Source organism: Crinia signifera, chromosome 1 (assembly GCF_055691185.1).
Source record: "Crinia signifera chromosome 1, ASM5569118v1, whole genome shotgun sequence".
Lineage (NCBI taxonomy): Eukaryota > Metazoa > Chordata > Amphibia > Anura > Myobatrachidae > Crinia > Crinia signifera.
Genome location: NC_139217.1, coordinates 178,999,580 through 179,024,313, shown reverse-complemented (window position 1 = coordinate 179,024,313; position 24,734 = coordinate 178,999,580). Strand labels below are relative to the sequence as shown.

At 42.3% G+C, this 24,734-nt stretch overlaps 1 protein-coding gene across 1 annotated transcript in view; it reads right to left on the bottom strand.

The window, feature by feature from the left end:
- Positions 1–12,398: 12,398 nt before the first annotated feature.
- The window catches only part of COL25A1 (collagen type XXV alpha 1 chain), a 405,096-nt gene continuing 392,760 nt past the window's right edge, over positions 12,399–24,734 (bottom strand). Inside the window, exons 36-38 of the mRNA XM_083178307.1 lie at positions 24,370–24,456; positions 19,114–19,152; positions 12,399–16,361 (exon numbers count right to left, since the gene is read on the bottom strand). Coding sequence (XP_083034433.1) covers positions 16,359–16,361; positions 19,114–19,152; positions 24,370–24,456 — 129 coding nt within the window. The 3' untranslated portion in view covers positions 12,399–16,358. The remainder of the gene's footprint in view (positions 16,362–19,113; positions 19,153–24,369; positions 24,457–24,734) is intronic.

Sequence of the window (24,734 nt, the reverse complement as noted above, 5' to 3'; positions counted from 1 at the left end):
CGCCGTGCTAGGAAACAAGTACCCTGGTAATAACTGAATGACTGTTTTTGTCAGTTTTCCAGTATTTCAAAGCAATTTGCTCCCGTATGTTACCAGATTTTTGTTCCATTCAGCCAGATCGGACAATAAATCCTTAGGAGTCAAGTCAGTTTTAACCTGTTAATAAGCCCTGAGTTTAGCTGTACATTTTTTTTTTTTTTTTATAAAATGTTTTATTTGGTTAAAGCTTCAAGACATGACAGAATAAAACCTACAATACATGTAGCATGTGAATATATATATAATTACAACTAAATGATCATTGAAAACTACAATATAAGCATAATTCAAACATTGTGCGGTACTTGTTTCCTAGCACGGCCACACCGATTTACATCGGGGTGGTCGTGTCGGAAAAATCGGGTCGATCGCATCGCATGCGATTTGGTCGCATGCGATGCGATCGACGCGACCGACCGATTTTGGACCCGATTTTTTTTTTTTAATTAAATGTAAATCGGGTCCCTGGGACCCGATTTTACATTGGATTCAATGTAAAATATTCCCAACCCCCCCAAATGTCACGGTGTACACCCCACCCCACGATAGACGCCAACCCGAAGCGTGGCGAGCGCAGCGAGCCCGCGAGGGGCGGCGGTGCGCGTCCTCCGACCTTTTCATTCCCCTACTATCCACGTCGGCGTGGAGTTGAGAATAGAATAGTGTGGCGAGCGCAGCGAGCCACCGAGCCCGAAGCGTGGCGAGCGCAGCGAGCCCCGCGAGGGGACGCGTATACCTGTGAAGTTATACGCGTCCCCGCGCGGGGCTCGCTGCGTTCGCCACGCTTCGGGCTCGGTGGCTCGCTGCGCTCGCCACACTATTCTATTCTCAACTCCACGCCGACGTGGATAGTAGGGGAATGAAAAGGTCGGAGGACGTGAACCCCTGCCCCTCGCGGGCTCGCTGCGCTCGCCACGCTTCGGGTTGGCGTCTATCGTGGGGTGACGACGGGGACATCTATAATGTGAAATGGGTCATATTGGCCCATTTCACATTTTTCACATTTTTTCAGGATTTCAATGTTAAAAAATCTTTTAACATTGAAGCCTATGGAAAAATCGGGGGCATCGCGTCGGGACCCTGTGGACCTTGGGGCCAGTCGACCTTCCAGGGTCGACCTAATGACTGTCAACCTAAGTCTGATCTGACAGATGACCGTTTCCCAATGCAATACAGCAATGATATTAATACAGTAGGTTTAGCAATTATATTTAGTGTGCACCGGCAATCTCCTCCTCCTGCTTGCTATTCCTCAAGGTACCCCTACCAGGCCACAGTCTCTTCAGCCGTTGAAGTTTGCATATCAGTCCTTGCACATTCATACTGTATACATGATTGTAAACCAGGGATGGGATTTCCAGCAGCATTTTTGTAAAGCCACAGACAGGTGATCAGGGCTTTCGTGGAACCCGGGAAAGTTCTTTGAGGATAAACAAATTATAGTTTTAATCCTCAAAGAGCTTTTATGGCTCCATGAAGGTCTTAGTCACAGGTATTTCTACTATTAGACTGATGATTTCTTAACATGCACATGACTGCTCATAGGCTGCAGGGAATCCATCAATACCATGTACTGTACACATGGTAATTACCAGCTTTATTTAGTCATTTAAATGTAGTTTATATCTAGGTACATTTCTGTTATTTATTACAAAGCCTCTTAGCTCTTTGGACTCTCAAAAAATTGGTTATTTATTTCTTAACAGTTTCTTATATAGCGCACACATGTTCCGCAGTGCTTTACATATTCACATCAGTCCCTGCCCCAGTGGAGCTTACAATCTATATATTCCCTTTCCACATGTACACACACACACACACACAGACATTCTAGGGTTTATTTTGTGGGGCGCCAATTAACCTAGCAGTATATATTTGGATTGTGGGAGGAAACCGGAGTACCCGCAGGAAACCCACGCAAGTACGGGGAAAATATTCAAACTCCGCACAGTTAGAGCATATGTGGCATCCTACAATATGATTGTATATACGTGTAAAAAAATGAAGAAACCTTTTATAAATGTACTAAAGATGTGTCTTCCTCGCAGAGGGGAAAATATTGCATTATTTATGTGATGTTTGGGAAGGACTTTATTGGATTGTCAGCAAGTGGCGATTATTGTGTTAGTGTCCCCATAGACTTGTCACAGTATACAGATGTCTCGCTGATGGCTGACGGTTGTCAAGTGGGAGATTATAAGAATAATAAAGTTGGCTGGAGTGTGGCTGGCACCAGGACAGCCGTTATTACCTGGCAGTTCCCCTCAGAGACTGGTAGTCAGCAGAGCTACGCAGCAGGAAGGGCGGATAGCGGTGCTGTGGAAGGCCGGGACACTGACAGCATCCAATATGGGGAGTGGTGAGTGTTGAACCCTGCCCCGGCAAGCCCAGCACTGCCTTATATGTTTAGTGACGCCCAGGATTACCTACACCTTGAGAACAGCCAGTAGAAGGGGACTAAACCCGGCCGGCTTACCTGGCCTGGGGACGTCCCTATTCTCAACTCCACGCCGACATGGATAGTAGGGGAATGAAAAGGTCGGAGGACGCGCACCGCCGCCCCTCGCGGGCTTGCTGCGCTCGCCACGCTTCGGGTTCGCGTCACTCATTGGGTGACGACGGGGCCATATATAATGTGAAATGGGTCATATTGGCCCATTTCACATTGTTTCCTATGTAAGATGGACTTAATCAAGTCCATCTCATCTTGTGCTATTTTAATGGCACAAGACCGACGCGATGCTCCCGATTTCAATGTTACAAATTATTTTAACATTGAAGCCTATGGAAAAATTGCGGGCATCGCGTCGGTCGCGTCGGGGGCAATGTTAATGGTCGCGACCGACGCGATGCCCGCGATTTCGCCTTTGCCGGCAAAATGGACCTGATTTCAAAGGAAATCGGGTCCATCGCAGGCATCGTGTACCTTAACTTTAAGGTACACAATGCCCGCGATTGTGGCCGTGCTAGGAAACAAGTACCACCTGAACTTGGTGATTGCTCTTGTCCGCAGACGGATGGTTGACACACACCTGCCTCTCCTTGGATATTCCAAGCACCAGCTCCCCCTTAGAAATTCCACACACTAATGCCCCTCCTTTAGCAATTGCTCACACACCAGCCCCTCCTTAGAAAATCAACGCACCTGCCCCTCCATAGGTATTCAAAACATATTGTGCACCTGCATCTTACAAGATGGTGCCGACAGAAGCCCCACCATCCATGAGGGTCATTTGCGCATGTGCCGGGACATGCCTGGCGCCTACTGCACACAGGCTGATCTGATGTGCCTGGCGCCTGCTATGCACAGGCACGTCCCGGCGTTGGCTCCACAGGTCAGCGCCGCCCGACCCCTGCATATCACTACACACAGTGACAGCGTTGCCACCCACAATTTCAATTTGGTGAGCCACCGTGACCTGCGGCCAGGCGGCACATCTGACAACTGGCCGCGGCAGACTATTGTGGCCGCAGCACACTAGTGTGCTACTGGCTGGGGCACAACTGTTGAAAATGACTGATCTAGATTATAAAGCATCAGTGTAAAATAAGATAGGCAGAGCTGGATTAAGGGGGGGCACAAGGGGTCAGTGCCCCCCCCCCCTCTGTCTAGGGCCCCCCTGTGGTTGGCATGTATTTTTTTTATATAATTTTGTTTTAGCTAAAGGTTTTGTGCATGGGATTGGGGTAGTGGTGCAGCTTCACCTATCTGCCAATGTGACAAGGATTAATGGTGCTGAGCATCAGGAGCCAAGGCATACTGACTGCAAAAGTGTGTAGTGCATTACTGGGAGTTGACTAAGTCCCATGAGATTTTGCACAAGAGGTCGGAGGCTGAGCGGCATGTGCTGAGCTCTGCTTGGTGGAGCTCATCATATGCTTCTCAGGAGCCCATGGAGGACTGCAGCAGCGGCTTCATCATGGGAGGGTTTTTTAATCAGAGGCAGTGCTGAGCATGTCAGGGCTACTACAGTGTAAGGTACAGAGGGAAAACACAGGCTTTTCATATGGTAATATATATATATATGTGAACATAGGGAAGAAGGAGCGCACACATGAGCTAAATATTGAGTATTTACTAAAAGAGAATCAACATATAAGCTCAAACATATAAAAATGGATCAAGCCAGCATGAGAATAGTCACCGACAATATGGCACGCTAATAGGTACGGGATCTGGGGATCATATTGTCGGTGACTATTCTCATGCTGGCTTGATCCATTTTTATATGTTTGAGCTTATATGTTGATTCTCTTTTAGTAAATACTCAATATTTAGCTCATGTGTGCGCTCCTTCTTCCCTATGTTCACATTTCCATTACACCTGAGGCCTGACCAGCCTCTCTTGGAGTGAGCTGCACTACATATTCCTGTTACAGACGTGAAGCTATTATTATTTTTTAGATTGTTGCGCAGAATTTCTTTGTCTATATATATATATATATATATATATTTGGTTGAGTAAAGCTGGCCATACACCTAAAGATTTATTGTCTGATCTGGCTAATTATCAGAATAATCTGGTAATGGTACTTGTTTCCTAGCACGGCGCCACCGATTTTGATTGTAAGCATCGGGTCAGAAAAATTGCGTCGATCGCATCACATGCCAACCAAATCGCATGTGATGCGATCGACCCGATTTTTACATTGGAATCAAAGTAAAATGGTCCCTGAGACCAGATTTTGCATTGATTTTAATGTAAAACCCAAAACACCCCATTTTCATAGAACCCCCCTTGATGTTTCAAATGGCCCCCATTGTTAACGCCACCCCGGTATTGACGCCAAGCCGAAGCGTGGCGAGCGCAGCGAGCCCGCGAGGGGCAGCGGTACGCGTCCTCCAACCTCTTCATACACCCACTATCCACGTCGGCGTGGAGATGAGAATAGAAAGTGTGGCGAGCGCAGCGAGCCACCGAGCCCGAAGCGTGGCGAGCGCACGCGGATACCTTCACAGGTATCCGCGTCCCCTCGCGGGCTTCACAGGTATCCGCGTCCCCTCACGGGGCTCGCTGCGCTCGCCACGATTCGGCTCAGTGGCTCGCTGCTCTCGCCACACTTTATATTCTCAACTCCACGCCGACGTGGATAGTGGGGGTATGAAAAGGTCGGAGGACGCGTACCGCCGCCCCTCGCGGGCTCGCTGCGCTCGTTACGCTTCGGGTTGGCGTCAATACCGGGGTGGCGTTAAAATTGGGGGGGCATTAACCATACTTTTTACACATATTTACACATATTCAATGTGAAATGGGCCAATATGTAATATCGGGTTGATCGCCCGATCAACCCGATTTTCACTTTAAAATTAATTTAACATTGTTCCCTATGGGAAAATCGCATTGATCGCGTTGGTCGCATCGCGGCCCCTAATTAGGGGCCGCGATGGACAGGATCAACGTGATTTTCACTTTTACCGGCAATTGAGCTAGTTAAAGACAGAAAATCGGGTCCATTGCATCCATCGCATGCCTTAAGTACCTTAACTTAAGGCATGCAATGTACCCCCACGGGCGCCGTGCTAGGAAACAAGTACCCTGGTAATAACTGAATGACTGTTTTTGTCAGTTTTCCAGTATTTCAAAGCAATTTGCTCCCGTATGTTACCAGATTTTTGTTCCATTCAGCCAGATCGGACAATAAATCCTTAGGAGTCAAGTCAGTTTTAACCTGTTAATAAGCCCTGAGTTTAGCTGTACATTTTTTTTTTTTTTTTATAAAATGTTTTATTTGGTTAAAGCTTCAAGACATGACAGAATAAAACCTACAATACATGTAGCATGTGAATATATATATAATTACAACTAAATGATCATTGAAAACTACAATATAAGCATAATTCAAACATTGTGCGGTACTTGTTTCCTAGCACGGCCACACCGATTTACATCGGGGTGGTCGTGTCGGAAAAATCGGGTCGATCGCATCGCATGCGATTTGGTCGCATGCGATGCGATCGACGCGACCGACCGATTTTGGACCCGATTTTTTTTTTTTAATTAAATGTAAATCGGGTCCCTGGGACCCGATTTTACATTGGATTCAATGTAAAATATTCCCAACCCCCCCAAATGTCACGGTGTACACCCCACCCCACGATAGACGCCAACCCGAAGCGTGGCGAGCGCAGCGAGCCCGCGAGGGGCGGCGGTGCGCGTCCTCCGACCTTTTCATTCCCCTACTATCCACGTCGGCGTGGAGTTGAGAATAGAATAGTGTGGCGAGCGCAGCGAGCCACCGAGCCCGAAGCGTGGCGAGCGCAGCGAGCCCCGCGAGGGGACGCGTATACCTGTGACGTTATACGCGTCCCCTCGCGGGGCTCGCTGCGTTCGCCACGCTTCGGGCTCGGTGGCTCGCTGCGCTCGCCACACTATTCTATTCTCAACTCCACGCCGACGTGGATAGTAGGGGAATGAAAAGGTCGGAGGACGTGAACCCCTGCCCCTCGCGGGCTCGCTGCGCTCGCCACGCTTCGGGTTGGCGTCTATCGTGGGGTGACGACGGGGACATCTATAATGTGAAATGGGTCATATTGGCCCATTTCACATTTTTCACATTTTTTCAGGATTTCAATGTTAAAAAATCTTTTAACATTGAAGCCTATGGAAAAATCGGGGGCATCGCGTCGGGACCTATGTTAATGGTCCCGACGCGATGCCCCCGATATTTTACCTTTCCCGACACGATTTCAATGTTAAAATATTTTTTAACATTGAAGCCTATGGGGAAATCGCGGGCATCGCGTCGGTCTCGTCGGGACCATTGTTAATGGTCCCGACCGACGCGATGCCCCCGATATTTTGTCCTAGCCGGCCAAATGGACCTGATTTCAAAGGAAATCGGGTCCATCGTATGGATCGTGTACCTTAACTTAAAGGTACACGATCCATACGATTGTGGCCGTGCTAGGAAACAAGTACCCATTGTGCCAACAGAGTAAATGAAAATAGCATTATTCAAAGGAGATCGGGGGATCATTGAGCAAGATACGTTCCTCATACCACAGAGTTCTTCGGCAGCAGTGGTGAATAACTTGTCTAGTGGAAAACGGGAGGGTCTCGATGTAACTGCCCCAGGTATCAAAAAGTTTTTTCGTGTGGGCTTCCTTTTGAAGAGATGCTTCCACCCAGTCCATATGCAACATGAAAAATAACTTGTCCCTAAAGACTATCAAGGTTGGAGGGCTGTTTTGAATCCACACCTGCAAAATGGCTTTGTGGGCAGCCAATGAGATTGCCAACATCAATTTTTTAACTGCTTGAGGAACCCTCATTCAATCAGGGGGAAGGCCAAAAATAGCCCAATCAGGGGCAAATGGGATATAATTAACTAAGTGTTTTTAATAACGGGAAAAGTAGTTATTGAGTATTGTAGCATTTTAAGTAACAACCATTAATTCAGGCCTGTGTGTAAAGAGGAATAATCTATAGGTTCCCTAAGAAATTTATAATAAAGTGACATTGCTTTGGACAAGGGAGGTGCAATCAATACATTATCAAGGTCAATATTCCAATCACCAGATGGAATAAGTTTAGATATTTTATCAGTATAGGATTGAGCTTGTAAGAAATAAAGGGTGAGGACAGTAATAACAGGATTATTAGTAGAGGCTTCTAAAAAAATGTAAATGGTTTATTATTTTGGGGATTAATAAACTGCCACACTCTAAATAGTCCTGCCGCTTGCCAGTTACTAAACATTTTTGACGCATTACCATTTTGAAAGTGCGGATTATGTACAAAAGGCAAATGTATGGTATAGTGTGGTTTAAGGTGAAATCGGAAATGCAAAATTAGCCACAATTTGGGAACAAACATTAAAAGAGGGTTAATGAGCATTTCCATACCCTCCAACATGACCCATTCCATACAAAATGCTCTGTTCCTGGACTTCCCTGCCAGTGGCAGTAACAAAATTCAAAGAGGGGGTCACATAAACTGCCAGTGAGTCCAGGACAGTGATGCTTGGTGTGGCTCCCCTTTTTGAATATTGGACTGTGCTGCAGGCTCACATCTGCAGCTGCCACTGGCAGGGAAGTCCAGCAACAGAGCATTTTGTACCTAATGGAAAGGGTCATGTTGGAGGGTATGCATTTCTGAGGGAACATCTTTATCCACCATATGCAGAAATGCTACTAGAGATGTGCGAGGTATAAAAATATTTTCCAGCGGAGTATTAGCATAAATTTGATGCATTAATAACCAATCTTTCAAGTATCTTAATAAAGCAGCATAATAATACGTCAATATATCAGGAGAATTGATTCCACCGTTCCACTTGGGTTGACAGAGCTTTATCATCCCTAATCTTGCTCTCCCCTTGTTCCAAATAAAGGTCCAATTCATTTTTGTAATAAAAGAGACATCATTCCTGAAAAGTAGCACTGGGAGGACCTACAGTAGGTATAGAAGTTTTGGAAAGTAAATCATATGTTAAAGTTTCGCCCTGCCCAAATAATATAGCTGGAGATTACTTATTTCATCTAATTCCCTCTTAAGGCTAGTAATAAGTTTACATATATTATATTTATAGAAATGTTGGACCTTTGGCCTATTTAAGAGGCAGATGCACCGCCCATTTGGGACACGTGAACACTTGTTTTTAAGAATAGAATTTTGGATTTATCCAAATTGATATGAAAGCCAGAAATTTGTCCCATAGAGTTTAAAAGGTCTAGGAGCAGGTGTAAGGTAGTTTTGGGGTTTGAAATATAAATGAGTACTTCATCTGCAAATGTAAGCTTAGTCTCAATATCCCCAACAGTGATGCCTTGTAGTATTGGCCAAGAGGTAATCAGTCTAAGCAATAGATCCAAGAAAAGATTAAATAATAAGGGAGAGAGGGGCGCCCCTGTCTCATTCCTCTGCAACGGGCTTTTAGTACCATTTTTAAGAAGTGAGGTAGATGGTGAATTATAAAATAATTTGATTAGACCAATTAAGTGAACCCCCAAAAAAGTAAACTGATAATACCCTAAATAAAAAAGGCTAAGAAACGGTGTCAGAGGCCTTATAAGCATCTAAGCTCAATAACAAAAGAGCTGAGATTTATGAATAGTATGGAACAGCTCCAACAAAGTCGGGGTCATATCAGGTTGTAGGATTTTAAAATATTCTCCAGAAAAGCCATCAGAGGTTGACAGGGTCAAAAGGTCATCAGGGTCAAAAGGTTCCACATGAAAAAGGTCGACATGAGTTTCACTTTTTAGGTATTTATGTCGACATAGGTCAGTATGGACACCATCTAAGTGGCTCGCCATGCTTCAGACACACTATTATATTCTCCCTCCATGCCGTAGCGGATAGTAGGGCAAGAAATTACTTTTCCCTGTGGTATTCATGGCACAATAAGTACAGTACAGATGGAGCCAGCCTTAACATTTCTGTCCCCGGCACGCCAATTGCCGTGGTGTGCTAGGGATACTGGTGCATGTGCATCTCTGACGCTCCTGCGCCCCACTGCTGGCAATGGATGTGCGAGCATCCTAGAAGCGCAATCATCCATGTGCACTGGCACACCACATGCCAGATTGGAGTGGCTGGTGCACCAGTGGCAATGATATGGCTGGCTCCATCTGTATATAGTTTTCATAGTGTTTATTATTTCTTCACTGTTTTATACACAGCCTTTTAGACAATAATATGCTATAGAATCCCTTTTTCTGAACCCCAAAATGTGTTCCTTCATCCCTGATATGTTGGATAATATATTGTAAATAATATGTAATCTATAGCAGCCCATACACATCCCGATGCGGTCGTGCGTTGTCGGCTTCAATAGCAGGGATCACATTGCATTGCATTGCCTGTGCATGCGTTATGCATGCGATGCAATGTGATGAAAACTAAGTACAAAAAGTATGTGCAAGCACATACTTTTTGTACTGTGCGATGAGGTGCCGCGGGAGCGCCCACCTCAAAGCACAGAACGCACAGCCCGGCATCGCAGCGTGTATGGGCTGCTTAAGAATTATTATGGAATTGTTATAACATATATACTGTAGTTACATGTATTACTGTTCTTATGTATGCCATGTTATCTGTATTGTAGTGTCCTTGCATGTAAATGCTACTACTCATGGTGAAAATGCATGTTGGTGAAATACACAGAACAAGAAAACATTCTCAACATATGGAGGAGATTAATATTTTAATTGCACACTTTTTACATTATGAAAATATGTCATACATAGTGTAAAAATAATCTGAAGATCAACTTCTCACCATGAACAATAAATGAAAATGACAGTACAAATAAGAAGTGTCAGAGCTATGGTGAGCGATACACATGAAATCCTTGTCTGTAAAACAGGAATATATTTAAAAAAAAGTACAATGGCATGACTGGTGACATAGGGGACGTCATGCATAAAGGCAAATGTCTGAATGGTTCTTTAATACTCTCTGGCAAATAAAATAATAATATACGGCATATTTACACTGACAAGACATATATGACCGGTTGTGCTGAAAGAAAGTCACCATGTGGTGTATAGTTGTTACAGAATTACAGATTATTGTAGCAAACCAAGATTAATGAGTAGTTTGAATTTATTCTGTTATTTTCGGATCTCAAAAATGGCATCTTATTGGCTATCCAGTAGTCATGTGTTTTGGATAACCAATAAGATCTATCCGGACTTCCACTAATTTGGCTACAAGAATGAATAAATGGGAACTGCTCATCTCTAGATTAAAGACATACTTTATTCCTGTTGAACAGCTGTTGATACAATCTCATTTCCTTCAGACAAACAGACATTCAATATGTCTTCAGCTACAACTAGAATATAGGGCTTATTTAATAACATGGTGAAAAGTAAAAAAAACTAAAACTTTCATTAAAAAAATTCCAGGTATAAGCTGATTGGTTGTGAGCTGTTGAACCCAGCTACTAAATAAGCCCCATGTGTTTGCTTTAAGGCCCCCTTACACTTGTTCAACTTATTGATCAACAAATTTAACTTGATTGACTCAAGATTTATCCTATGTGCAGGAAGTTCAATCTCATCCAATCTCTTGTTATACCCAATGGCAAGGGATTGTGCATTGTGTCCTACACATCAGGCACAAAATCTCACAAGTGTAAGGGGCCCTTTACAGATAACAAGGCAATATGGGGCAGATTTATTAAGCTTGGTGAAGTGATAAAGTGTCTGGTTTTTATCAACGGCCAATCAGCTCCTAATTGTGAAGTTACAGGCTTGGTTAGAAAAATAACAGGTAGGAGCTGATAGGCCAGTGATAAAAACCAGACAAGTTATCACTTCACCGAGCTTAATTAATCTACCCCCTGTGTTCCTTATGGCTTATTTCTTCTAATTATGGTCATTTAATTCTCAACATTATACCTTCTGTAATTGTAATAGCAGCATAATGCCTAAAGAACACCCTTACTTCAAAGTGTTCTTCTGCATTGTGCAAAAATGAAACAGTCAAAAACATAATAAAGAACAGTGTTTTAAAAAAGTACAAAAAACATAATAAACAAAAAATATGTATATCTTAGCATAAGGAAAAGGAATATACATACATCTTTCAGAATGACAAAAAAATACTACATACTTTATCTCAGTTACTTCTGTGTCTCTCTATCTGAATAAAGGGAAACAATTTCTAAATTATATCATGAAATCCAGCAATCCATAGAAGACAAGTGCAGCAAGGTCTGTGGTATAGAAAGTCTGTAGTTGGCCCTATTTTATCAGAAATTTAATTAGCAGCAATTTCTTAAAAAGCTGGCTTTGCCTAAAAAAAATTATCACAGCAACAAGAACCGGTAATAATTGCTTTAACAAACTGTGACTTATTGTCTTAGGGTTTTAACAAACCGTGACTTATTGTCTTAGGGTTTTAACAATCACTGTTACATTTGAACATTTCTTGATTAATATTCTGTAAGAGGTTTCACTGCATGCTCTTAGATGATTTTTTAAACACATATAGTGAATAAATATTTTTAAAGTTATGTTGTATATCATCGTATTTTCTTTGGTTTAAAAAGAAAATGCAATTTTGCAATTTGAAAACTAAAATTAAAATGTATATAATTTGCAATTTGCAATCTTGTTGCAATGATATATCTACAGTATGTAGTTTGGGTACTTGTGTAGTTTCACGGCGTCCGATATATTGGATGCGATATCGGATGCGATATCGGCTGATATATCGATGCGATCCGAAGTGATTTTTGACCTGTTCATAACCTCACTATACACTATGCATGGAGTTGATTTTATATAGTGTGGCGAGCGCAGCGAGCCACCGAGCCTGAAGCGCGGATAGCGGACGCGGATTACTGCGCTCGCCACACTATATACAATCAACTCCACGCGTTGTGGATAGTGGGGTTATGAACAGGTCAAAAATCGCTTTGAATCACATCGATATATCGGCCGATATTGCATCCGATATATCGGCCAAAATCACATCCAATATATCGGGCGGCGTGAAACTACAAAAGTACCGTAGTTTGTGAGTGTTTTAGAACATAAGTTATTCATTGGATTAATGTCAATTAGGGCTATAAAAATATATTAAATCTTTAAACAGTTCACATTTGTCTCATCTAGGGGCAGATTTTTTAAGCCTGGTGAAATTAAAAAGTTGCAAGTGATACGCCCCAGCCAATCAGCTCCTGGAGAAATCAAGAAAAATAAGTTTTGTGCTCCTTCCTGTAAATCAGAGAAGACTCCTGTAACTTTGCCCACTGTACTTATAGGAAATAATATCATCTGCACTTTAGTTGTAGGTCCACCCTCAGGGGAAAACAACAATAATAGATGGGGATATCCAAATATTTGGTTTTAGAGCAAGTGTAGCTAGTCCATGATTAGCATTTAACATGCTATAGTCTGCCTCACAAAAAGTGCAGTTCATGTAAATACTACAGTGCCAAAGATAAGCCATTAGATGCATTAGTAGGGCTGTACGGGACAGGACATGTTAAAAATGGTAAAATCATATAAATATACTCCTACTGTGGTCATGATTTAAGAATTGGAGGGCAGGGGGCCTAACTAGAAGACCCTGCGTTTGCCTATGACCCTTACTCCATCCAACTACATTCAGTAGCTAGATAACCTGTTTGCATCCTGTCAGGTGCAGCCATCTTGGCCTACAATTCAATGGAGTACTTTCACAAAGACAGCAACCATCATTTTCATTGTCTACACAGATAAATGCATATTACTGGATGGATGGTTTATTCCAGATTTGTAGCTTTCAAAAATATTACTATATAATTATTGCTTTCCAGATTTCACCTTTTTTTAACAAAAAATATAAAAATGTCATAAAATATCCTATTATGACTACAAATAAATAAAAGAAATGGTAAATATTTAAATTTGGGGGACAGACATTTTGAATTAAAGTTTATAAGATGGTACCCCTTGAATCTCTGTGAAGTACCATCAGGCTTTCTAGCACCACAAGTTTGTCTTACTACAACCACCTTACTACAAGTGTGACCTGTATCCTCAACAGGACCGATCAGCACCAACCAGCATATTATGTGAATGAATATTGCAGGCAGTTACTGAGATAAAGGATAGTATTAGCAAAGGCAACTTTATTTGTGACAGCATTATGTCCGATTTCACCTTTGCTCTTCATTGAAGCCCAAACTATGGAAATACATCTAGAGAAATATTTATGCAAAACTGTAAAACAGCTCATTTATACAATGTCTTGTAAGTACCCACAAGATAAATTAAGTTATAGAAAAACACATTCAAATTGTGAAACTGAGAAAAAATAATATTTGTATACATCTCTTATATAATGATGTTCGAGACTACAACAGACATCAGGGTACCTTGCTGTTATTCCTACCCACATATTAAAATACAAATTCTGAACAAAGTAGCCCCTCCCATGAGCGAGCACTTACACTTTTGCCAGATCACACCCACTATCCTGAGAAGCCACACTCACTTTTTATGAGGCTGTGAGGGGGAAGGGGCTCGGTACATACAATTCCTGAACCTACAGAAGCTGCCACCTACATTTTCAATACTGAAATAAATAAGTGAAGAAAGGAAATATTTATGTATGTGTGTAAAAATGGTCACTATAATGACAGCATAGTAAGTTAATCAATTATGTGCGGTAAAAGAGGGTATTTATTGTGTCATTCAATGTAAGCAATAAAAATAGAAATCTACTTTTGTTTAAAAGTGAATCTACAATATATATGCCAGTAAAACTTTGTTGTTACACTTGTGCTACTACTAGGTGTAAAGTGTAAATATGTACAGTATGTGTTATATTTTAATTGTTTTGTTTAAGAATTACTTTTTCAACTGTTATACTTTTGGTAAATGGCAGCAAATAACATATAAATGGTATTTTACTAATCATCTATATATGTCTAATGTCCGTGAGTCCCTAAAACACTGCCATCTGTTGGCAGTGAGAGAAACTACATCTCTTTCTTCTTTCTCACACATGCAAACACGGAAGCAAGTGTTTGTGCAAGGTAGGAGACTAGCATTCGAAGCACTTGCTTCGAACGGGCATACTAGTACCTAACAATCTCCTTGTGCTAATGAGATACAGCAGAACATGGGGTTTACTCTGATTTGGCAGGATAAGAAATAAATCATTATTATAGCACTATAAAATAAACCTTCAGATTCTTCGACCCATCATTAATTTAGGAAAAGATAATGGAAGGGATTGAATATAAATAATGTGAAAAAATTATTGTTTGTTTTTGTCTATTTGTATTCTTTGCTAAACTCTATTAATTGTTTAAAGGAAATCCATGCCAGGTCTGTAATGAGGAATCTGCATGTTTTCATGCAAATCTAAATAACGTGTTTCTCATTCTGATCTCAGCATGACAATAGTAGTTCAGATACAAAGAGTAAAATATATTCAGTCCCTAAAACACGGACTACCCAAATCTATCATCTACAGTATAAGTATAGATTTGATGAGCATCTAAAATCGGGAACACAATGATTCCTTTTTTTTGTTTGTTTTGTTATTTTCATTTAAGTAGAATAAAGCTAAAAATAAAAAAATGTCTGTAACAATAGTAGTTAGACAGAGATGAATAATATATTACATCTAAAGGAAGTGAGCAGCTATACTCTTAATCACCTTTGTATATTTGGAATATGAAAAAGAAAAGGAAGTTACACGGTAATGCCCTACCTGCTGTATCCACACACATCTCCAATAGATTTATACAAGTCTATATGTACCAGGGTACATCAACAAAATAAGGCATGATGATGAATTATCAGCAGGGGCACATAGCAAAACCCTTTGGCAAACATAACAATTTTGACTTGATAATACACATTTCTTATTGTATTAAAAAGCATCTCAATAAAAATAACATTAAACATGAACGCAATATTTCACTACAGAACACGTTTCTCTATACAAGGTCATACTTCTTAATGTCGTAGGCATCACAGTCTTGTCAGACCTCTATGCATGGAGAATTTCCAAGACTCAGTTTATGAGACACAGCATGAAGAGGATTGGTCTGTACAAGAGCATTCCATTCTCGATGGAACTTGTCCAGTGGTATTTTTGCACCCTATGCCAAAGCTTTTGGCACAACTCAACTCCAAACTATGATGCCACTCTGGGACATACTCAGCAACCATAAATATGGCCATCTTCTACTGCCTGGGGGCCTTTTGTAGCGTGGAATGAAAAGATGCTGTAGGACCTTCATGCCTCAGTAGTAGAATGATTTCCCAAGTAGGAGATTAATCAGATGATGGATCTCCAAATTTGAACAACATTGCTCTTTTAGCTTAGCCTTATCTCCTCCTTGCTACAAGCCATGGTGTCACTCCCTTGGAATGAATGAAAGTTATATATTAAGAGGTTTGAGTAAGAAGCCATGGAGAACAATCGTCTAGCATGTGACGTTCAACCACACAGCAAACTCTGGGTCACAATTCATGCATGCCATTAGTTGGTACAAAAATGTATGAGGACACAAGTCACTGGTGCTATTTGGCATGGCATTTCAAATATGAATAGGCTTTAAAAAGATATATCTGCCTGATTGTGGACATTATGTTTCCAGGGAACTGGTCCGAGATGTTCATCAAGCCACATGTAAAGATGTCTAGATACGCAATTGTAACTGGATAGGCATCTTCACAGTTCTGAAGTTTTCAACAGCAGTGTTGATAACTGCCAAATAGCTTGTGCAAGTGAACAAAATATAGACTTATGGACATGTAGAAGAAAGTATATGTAAACATATGCAGTCATTTTTCTGTGTTTTTCTATAAATACAAAGTTTTAATTATATACAACTTCATGCTCGCATGGTTAGGCTTGTCACTGCAAAAGGAAACAAAAAAAGCGGTGAGTGGACTTGCAATACGAGTAATGCAACAATCTTGCCATTATATTAATATGTTATGCACTTCAATGGCCCAGGCTGATAATTGTACATGCATTATATATACAGAGATGATATGGTACATTCCAATAATATTTATTATTCAGTCTGTTTATAGTATTATTTCATACATCAGCCTTTTAATGCTGAAAAGATAACGCACTTTCTAGTGTGACATACTTAAAATGAAATAAAAAACACCTAGAAGAGAATAATACAATGAGGGGAGATTTATCAATTTTTGAAGAGAGATAAAGTGGATACATATAAATTAGCAACCAACCAGCTCCTGTAATACAGCCTGAAAATGACAGCTAAAAGCAAATTGACTAGTACTGTCCACTTCATCTCTCACCAAACTTTGTAGAATCTCCCATACAGGTACAGTATCTCTTATCCACGCTGGCCCAAGGGGATTACTCCGATTTGATCGTTCCCCCATGTTTAGCATCTGTGCATGCACACAAACATTTATGTGCATGTACAGATGCTTTGTGCGAGCGAGCACGGCAAACACCCAGCTTTTCATAGGCATTCCCATTGTGATTTCTTGATGGTGTGGGGGGCCGGCAGCTGATTTTGTCAGTGCAAAGCTGCGAATGGATGCATATGCAAATTATCCAAGCATCATAAAAATGTAGTATACTGCCTGTCTATTTATTAAAAGAAAACCAAATAATCAAGAAAATGATACCAACATCGCAGGTTCACAAATCAAAAATAGAAATTGTACTTTACTACATAAGTGATACTAAAATGAAGATACTACCTCATCATGGGGGCTATTCAGACCTGAACGCTGATGGGCGATTTTGTAGAGACCTGCGATCAGAGTCACTGCCCTGTGCAAGTTTGTGATTGGCTTGCAAATAAGCGTAACTCTGACCCTTCTACAACTATGCGATAGAGACAGGTTAATTGAAGCCGGAACTTGATTTCTCAAACATCGTCCCTGAAAATGTCTGGTCATGCCTATGTTTTTCTGACACACCCAGAAAAAAGCAGGTTGCCGCCCATAAACGTCACCTTCCTGTCAGTCAAGTTAGGAGGGGGTTGCCATTTTTGTAGTTTTTTTGCCACTGTTTGGCCTCGTGCATGCGTACTCCGTTCTGTACACATACGCAGTCATTTGATAATGAACTGCTGCACGAATTTGCATAACAGCGATCAGTTCTGAATGTACAGTATTCATTTAAGGGAAATTTGTTAATTTGAGGGAGGTAGGGCAGGGGTCCATAAATAAGCAACGGTACTCTTTACCTAGAAGGGCACCAGCGATTGAAATCGCGGTCATCGGGGGTAAAAATCGCGGTCATCGCGGGCATCGCGGGTAAATCGGGATGGCCGCGATGCCCGCGATGACCGCGATGACCGCGATTTTCCCATAGGGAACAATGTTAAAAAGGCTGATTGACCGCGATTTCACTGTTAAATGCCTCAATGGACCCGATTTGGCCCTAGGAATCAATGTTAAATGGGCCACAGAGCCCAAATAACCACAATTAACCCTTAAATGTCCCCCCCAATTTTTAACGCCACCCCACGATCCACGCGAACCCGAAGCGTGGCGAGCGCAGCGAGCCCGCGAGGGGCGGCGGTACGCGTCCTCCGACCTTTTCATGCCCTACTATCCACTAGGGCGTGGAGTGAGAATATAATAGTGTGGCGAGCGCAGCGAGCCACCGAGCCCGAAGCGTGGCGAGCGCAGCGAGCCCCGCGAGGGGACGCGGATACCTTCACAGGTAAACGCGTCCCCTCGCGGGCTTCACAGGTGTCGGCGTCGCCACGGACACCTGTGAAGCCCGCGAGGGGACGCGTATAACTGTGAAGGTATCCGCGTCCCCTCGCGGGGCTCGCTACGCTCGCCACGCTTCGGGCTCGGTGGCTCGCTGCGCTCGCCACACTATTATATTCTCACTCCACGCCCTAGTGGATAGTAGGGCATGAAAAGGTCGGAGGACGCGTACCGCCGCCCCTCGCGGGCTCGCTGCGCTCGCCACGCTTCGGTTCGCGTGGATCGTGGGGTGGCGTTAAAAATTGGGGGGGACATTTAAGGGTTAATGGGCTCTGTGGCCCATTTAACATTGATTTCTATGGCCAAATCGGGTCGATTGAGCTATTTAACAGTAAAATCGGGTCCATCGCGCCTTTTAACATTGATTCCTAAGGGAAATCGTGAGCATCGCGTCGCGGGCATCGCGGGTACATTTATGGCCGGCCGCGACGCGACCGACACGATTTCCATGTTTAACATGGGTTTCAATGGGAAATCGCGGGCATCGCGTCGGTCGCGTCGCGGCCACACATAAATGTACCCGCGATGCCCGCGACGGGCGCCCTTCTAGGTAAAGAGTACCTAAGCAACTAATAAAGACATTTAAATAAACTGTACTTTTGTTTTAACAGACTGTAATTCTATTTTGGTATTGTGAATATATATATATAAAAAAAATCTAAGTTCAGGGAGTATTTAGCCCAATTCCTATGGCTATAGTATATAAGCTGCTGGAATATAGTGGTCCTCTAAGACCCAATTTGCATGCAGTGGGGCCATTCAAATCTACCATCCCATTACTACAAATGCACACAATAATTACAAGCTTCATGCATTACATTTTTCATAACAAATAAAAATAAAGGTTAATTTAATTTAAAAAAACAACAACCTTTTTTCTATCTATTAGTTCTCACCTTTTGCCAACAACCAGGCATTGGAAGTCCATCTGGTCCCTGTTATAAGCATATGATGATAAACAAATTAAACATATGTACAATTTGTAAAATGTTAAAACATTTCAGAAATATGACTAATTTCTAAGGAATCTTCTTTAGGTAACAAAATAATAATCACTATGTAATAGATTCAGTTTAATTTCCATGAATTCACTCATTTTGAATAATTTCACTATAAAGTATTAACACTTGTTATTTTTATGACCTTACCACCAGCAAGTTGGTAATAGTATAATGAACAAATGATTGTTACTATTTTTTCTGCTGTCTTCTGGTAAATATGAAGCACATACTAAGGGGGGAGATTTATCAGATATTGAAGAGAGTGTCTAATTTAAACAGTTGTAATACTTTATGAGTGTGATTCATAAAACACATTGGCTGTAATAAAACACAATGGGGCAGATTTATTAGGCTGGGTGAAGTGATAAAGTTGCTGACGATAACACAGCAGCCAATCAGCTATCTGATAAGTCAGCGGTTCTCAAACTGTGGGTCCTGACCCAAAAGTGGGTCCCTACCTTCTCAGCATGGGGTCGTGAGTCCATGTTGCTGACCATCAGACTGATTACTTTTCTAATCTCAGTCAGTGATTCAAGGAGTCTGAATAATCTTTTTTAATTGTCTGTTATTTTAGACTCCTCCCATCCTTTTGTGCCTCCACAATGCTGCCATGTATGTGCTGTCTGCTGACTACACCTGTGATGTGATGACCTTCTGCAGTCACTTGCTGGGGTCTTGTAATTATTTTTATTGTCTGATGGGGTCCCAGAGCAAAATAGTTTGAGGACCCCTGTGATAAGTTACAGGCTGGGTTTACAAAATGACAGCTAGGGGTTAATTGACTGATGTGTTATCACTGCCCATTTTATCCCTTCACCAGGCTTAATAAAGTTGCCCCACTGTGTTTTTATATGTCCTCATTGAGTGCTGACAGGAACTATAATTACATGAAAGCTGCCTATTGCACAGAGAAATGAATAAAGAAATGCTTCAATATCCATCTATTGTCTCAGATGTATCCTACTATAATAATAATGTAATCATTTTAGATCAATTAGAATTTTATTTTATACACAGTCCTGGTTAAAGCCAGATTGAGACTAAAAAACATTGAAGTATAACTAGCCACATTTCTCCAGTGGCATATGAAGACACAAGGAGCTCCACTATTCAGTCAGTGCCACCACAGTACACAAATGTACAATATAGTGCCTGTGAATGTTTCATAGACAGCAGGTATCGGAGGCTGACCAAACCACAGCTTTCAGCCAGTCATTTTCTGAGGGACACAAGTCCATCTACAAAATGGAAGACCTGCCATCAGTCATAGGAATTCCCTACATTATGCAATGGTATATACCTGTGCAGGGGCGTAACTACTTCCTTCTGGGCCCCATAGCAAAATTTGGAAAGGGCCCCCCGCCACAGGAGAAGAGGGTGACAGGTGTGTGGGGGGGAGGGAGAGAGAGAGATTATATGGAAGGGGGGGGGGGGTGTAAAGGGGAGGTTGTAGCAGAAGAGAGGGAGAAAAAAAGGAGAGACGTGGTGGGGAGGGAGTAAATGAGAGGAGGTGGAGAGAGACATACAGAGAGAGAGAGACATACAGTACACAGGGAGAGAGAGAGACATACAGAGAGAGAGACATACACAGGGAGAGAGAGAGAGACATACAGAGAGAGAGACATACAGAGAGAGAGAGAGAGAGACATACACAGGGAGAGAGAGAGAGACATACACAGAGAGAGAGAGAGAGAGACAGACATACAGAAAGACATACAGAGAAACAGAGAGAGACATACAGAGAGACAGACAGAGACATACAGAGAGAGACATACAAAGAGAGAGAGATACATACAAAGAGAGAGAGACATACAGAGAGAGACATACAGAGAGAGAGAGACATACATACAGAGAGACATACACACAGAGAGAGAGAGAGACATACAGAGAGAGAGACAGACAGAGAGAGAGAGAGACAGACAGAGAGACAGACAGAGAGACATACATACAGAGACAGAGAGACATACAGAGACAGAGAGACATGCAGAGAGAGACAGACAGACAGAGAGACATGCAGAGACAGACAGACAGAGACAGACAGACAGACAGACAGACATACAGAGAGAGAGACAGACAGACAGATATATATATATATATATAAAGAGAGAGAGAGGCATACAGAGAAAGAGAGAGAGGACATACAGAGACAGATAGAGAGAGACAGACAGAGAGAGACGGGAAGAAAATGAGGAGGGGGCACCTGCATCACTTTTTTTTTCTTCTATTCACATCCTCTCCCCTCCGACCCACAGTTCAGGCTGCTCTGTTCCTCCCTCCCCCTCCTCCCCCTCTTACCAGTACAATTGATGCTGTCAGTGCCGAGTCTGCCTGCACTGACAGCTCCGTGTCTCCTGTTTCCCAGGGCCTGGGTCTCCCACACAGAGCAGGCAAGCAGCACACTTCACAGCGTGTTTCACGCCGGGGCTGGTCACTAGATAGTGACGTCAGTCCCCGGCAGCATCAAAGCAGGGAGCGAGGGGAAGGCTGATACAGCCGGACCATCACCTTCCCTTCATTATGTAGCAGCGCATCGTCGCTAGCGGGGGGGAGGGGGCAGAGAAGGCACCACCGACACTGCCATTCTGCCAAGGCAAGCGAGCATAAGGAAAAAGGGTGCAGGGGATGCCTGCTGTGCTATGGGGCCCCCCAAGGGCCCGGGCCCCATAGCAGCTGCATCCCCTGCACCCTCCATAGTTACGCCACTGTACCTGTGGCATTCTTTGGGAAACTACCTATTGTTACATGTTTTTATATAGAAACACAGAAGGCTGATTAAGCCTGAGGTGAACATAAACCACTGAGGGTTCTCACAGGATACACTCTGCTGTTGGTCACATGTTATTGTAATGAGGATGGGCACAAGGCCTATCAGAGCAGGGGGGAGGGTTTAGACAGGGTAGGAATGATCACGAGTTAGAGTGATCACCCTCTGTCCAATAAGCCCCACCCACCCTTCCCTATTTCTCTTCTTTGGCAGCGGTAAAGAACGGTCATTCTTTAAGAACTCTGTGTGTGTGTGTAGGTAGTGGGGTGCACTCTCCCTCGACATCGATTGTCATGGGCCATGCTTCTGTCCGGGGGATGGCCATCACCACCAGGCCTGGTGGCTGACCAGGGAGAGTGATCATCAGCGTTGTATGTATGCTTAGTGATCTTTAACCCCACCTTTCCTATAGTGACCGTTCTTTAGTGCCACCACCATTCATAGTCTTAGTTTAATTGTCAAAATAAATTTGACATTCTTTTGAAAGGCCAGCACTTGTGTCGTGCCTTTATTTTAAGTTAAGTTACGTAAGGTTAAGTTAAATTTGTAGTTAAGTGTGTCAACCGACGGAGTGGACCAGGGGGATACTCGATGGTGAGTTTAATACATTTTGATGTGCAATAATCACGCTACTCATAAAAAATAACAACAATAATAATAATAATAAACTCTTGTGCTTGCCTGGCTGAAACTATTTTCTATATGAAGTGACTCCATCTGTGTGGTAGGATGTTTTGCCAACCATTGTCTACACCCATGTATATCATCATGGCAGTGCAGTTACCACATCATCACATATCTTGCAACTTTGCTGACTCCATGCACACCCAAAGCGTATATGCACACATATATATCTTGCAATGAAGCTAAGCAATAACCTGACTGATTGTATGAACTGGTGACTAGAACTGAGAAGCCATTTCTACCTGGAGTTTGCACTGTGATACTATATATAAAATGAAATATTAATATTTGTCAGTCAATACATTTTGGCTAATAACTTAGCAATGTACTGTGAAATAGCTAACCAACATTTTACCACACCACAGCACGTCCCTATGTTCTGGCATGCACTAGGTTTGGAAAGATATTACTTTGACGTATGCATTCTCCAGATATAAATGGCATATATACACAGTAAACACAGATAAAACAGATGTGTGTGCAATATGCATGCTTCATTTTTCCCCAGTAAAACAACATATAATTCTCTGTCATTATTACTGCAAACTAAACAGCAATTGTCTTCAGCCCCTAAAGTTTATTCTACAGAGTAGAACTTTGACTAGAACATCTGGTCCTGCAATTAATAATTACAGTGTTTCTTTTTGTTTAAACTTCATAACCATAAAATAACCATGTTTGCCATATTGGTACAAGGAAAGGGATTACTAGTATCATTTTAGTATGGGCGGGATTTTAGAATCATGCTGAGTTGAGGAGAGGAAGCTGTGAAGAAAACTACAGGGAAGGTCAAGTAAGTTTCACAGGGAGCCATTTTAAAGGGTGGATAGAGAGGGGATTGGGCTGCAGGCTATTACGTTACTATATAGAAGAATACCTACTTGCTTTTAGAGGTTTGCCTAAACCACAGACAGTCACAAGCTGCTATGGTAAGCTGTTTTATCAGTTATCCACTGTACTGAAGGGTTATATGTGTCTAGGTAGGCGTACTGTATGTTTGATAGCTTGTAAAACATTCTGAGGAAAAATACAGTAGAAGGACAGACAGTGTATGCACTTAGATGGGTTAGATGTGGAATAGGACATTCCGCATTAATATGTTTATAGGATGAACATGATCCATGCAATAGCATGCACATTCCGCCCAGTGCAAATGTTCCCAATGTGGTGCTTGCATTGGTAATACAAGGACTTGCATGCAGGGAAGGATAGGAAACAGAAATACTGTACCAATTGGCAAGGGGCATCCAGCCCATCCAGGCCTGGCTGGCCTGGTTCCCCTTTTTCCCCCTTTAATCCACGGAAACCCTGTTTGTAAAGATTAACTTGCAATGTTACTAAAACTGATAAACCTTTGAAGTAAGCTTGCCTGTAGAAAACCAAAGGAAAAGGAAGAAAAACAGGAGAAGAGCAAACATTAAGGTATGGGCATGTATACAAAGCAATGCTTCACTGGCTCACTCTGGAATTGTGGAAACTTAAAGCATTCCTGCCACCTTCACACAGTGCAAGCCGCCATCTTGAACCTGAACCAATCTTCACCTGCATGCACCCTATTGGTCTACTAGGAACCAGTGACACCACTGTGGCAGGACAATATTCCTTATGCATTTCCTATGGCTTCACCCATGCCCAGGTTTTAAATGTTTGCTCTTTCCTTTCCATTAGATATCCGGCATGGTAACTGGCTTTCTGAGACATACCAATGGGCAAGGTGCATCTAATCCAGGGGCACCCTGTTCTCCTTTCTCCCCTTTTGGCCCTTTTTTGCCTTTCTTTCCCTTTTCCCCCTGTGAACACAATGGTTTGTAAAACATAAAAGCAAATGTACCAAAAGCATCAGCAAAATGAGAGATCTGAAGGAACATTTCCCCGAGAGATGTGAACTACTGGTATATAGTGTTTTATATATATTTTTATAATTTCAAAATGCTGGGAAGAATGAATAGAAAAATGGTTTTTCTGTTTTGCATTTTAAAAAATAATATTTTTAGAACTAATATGTATAATATAAAGGGTGAGATTTAACAGGATGAGAGATTCAGAAAGTAAGATTTGGGAAGAAATC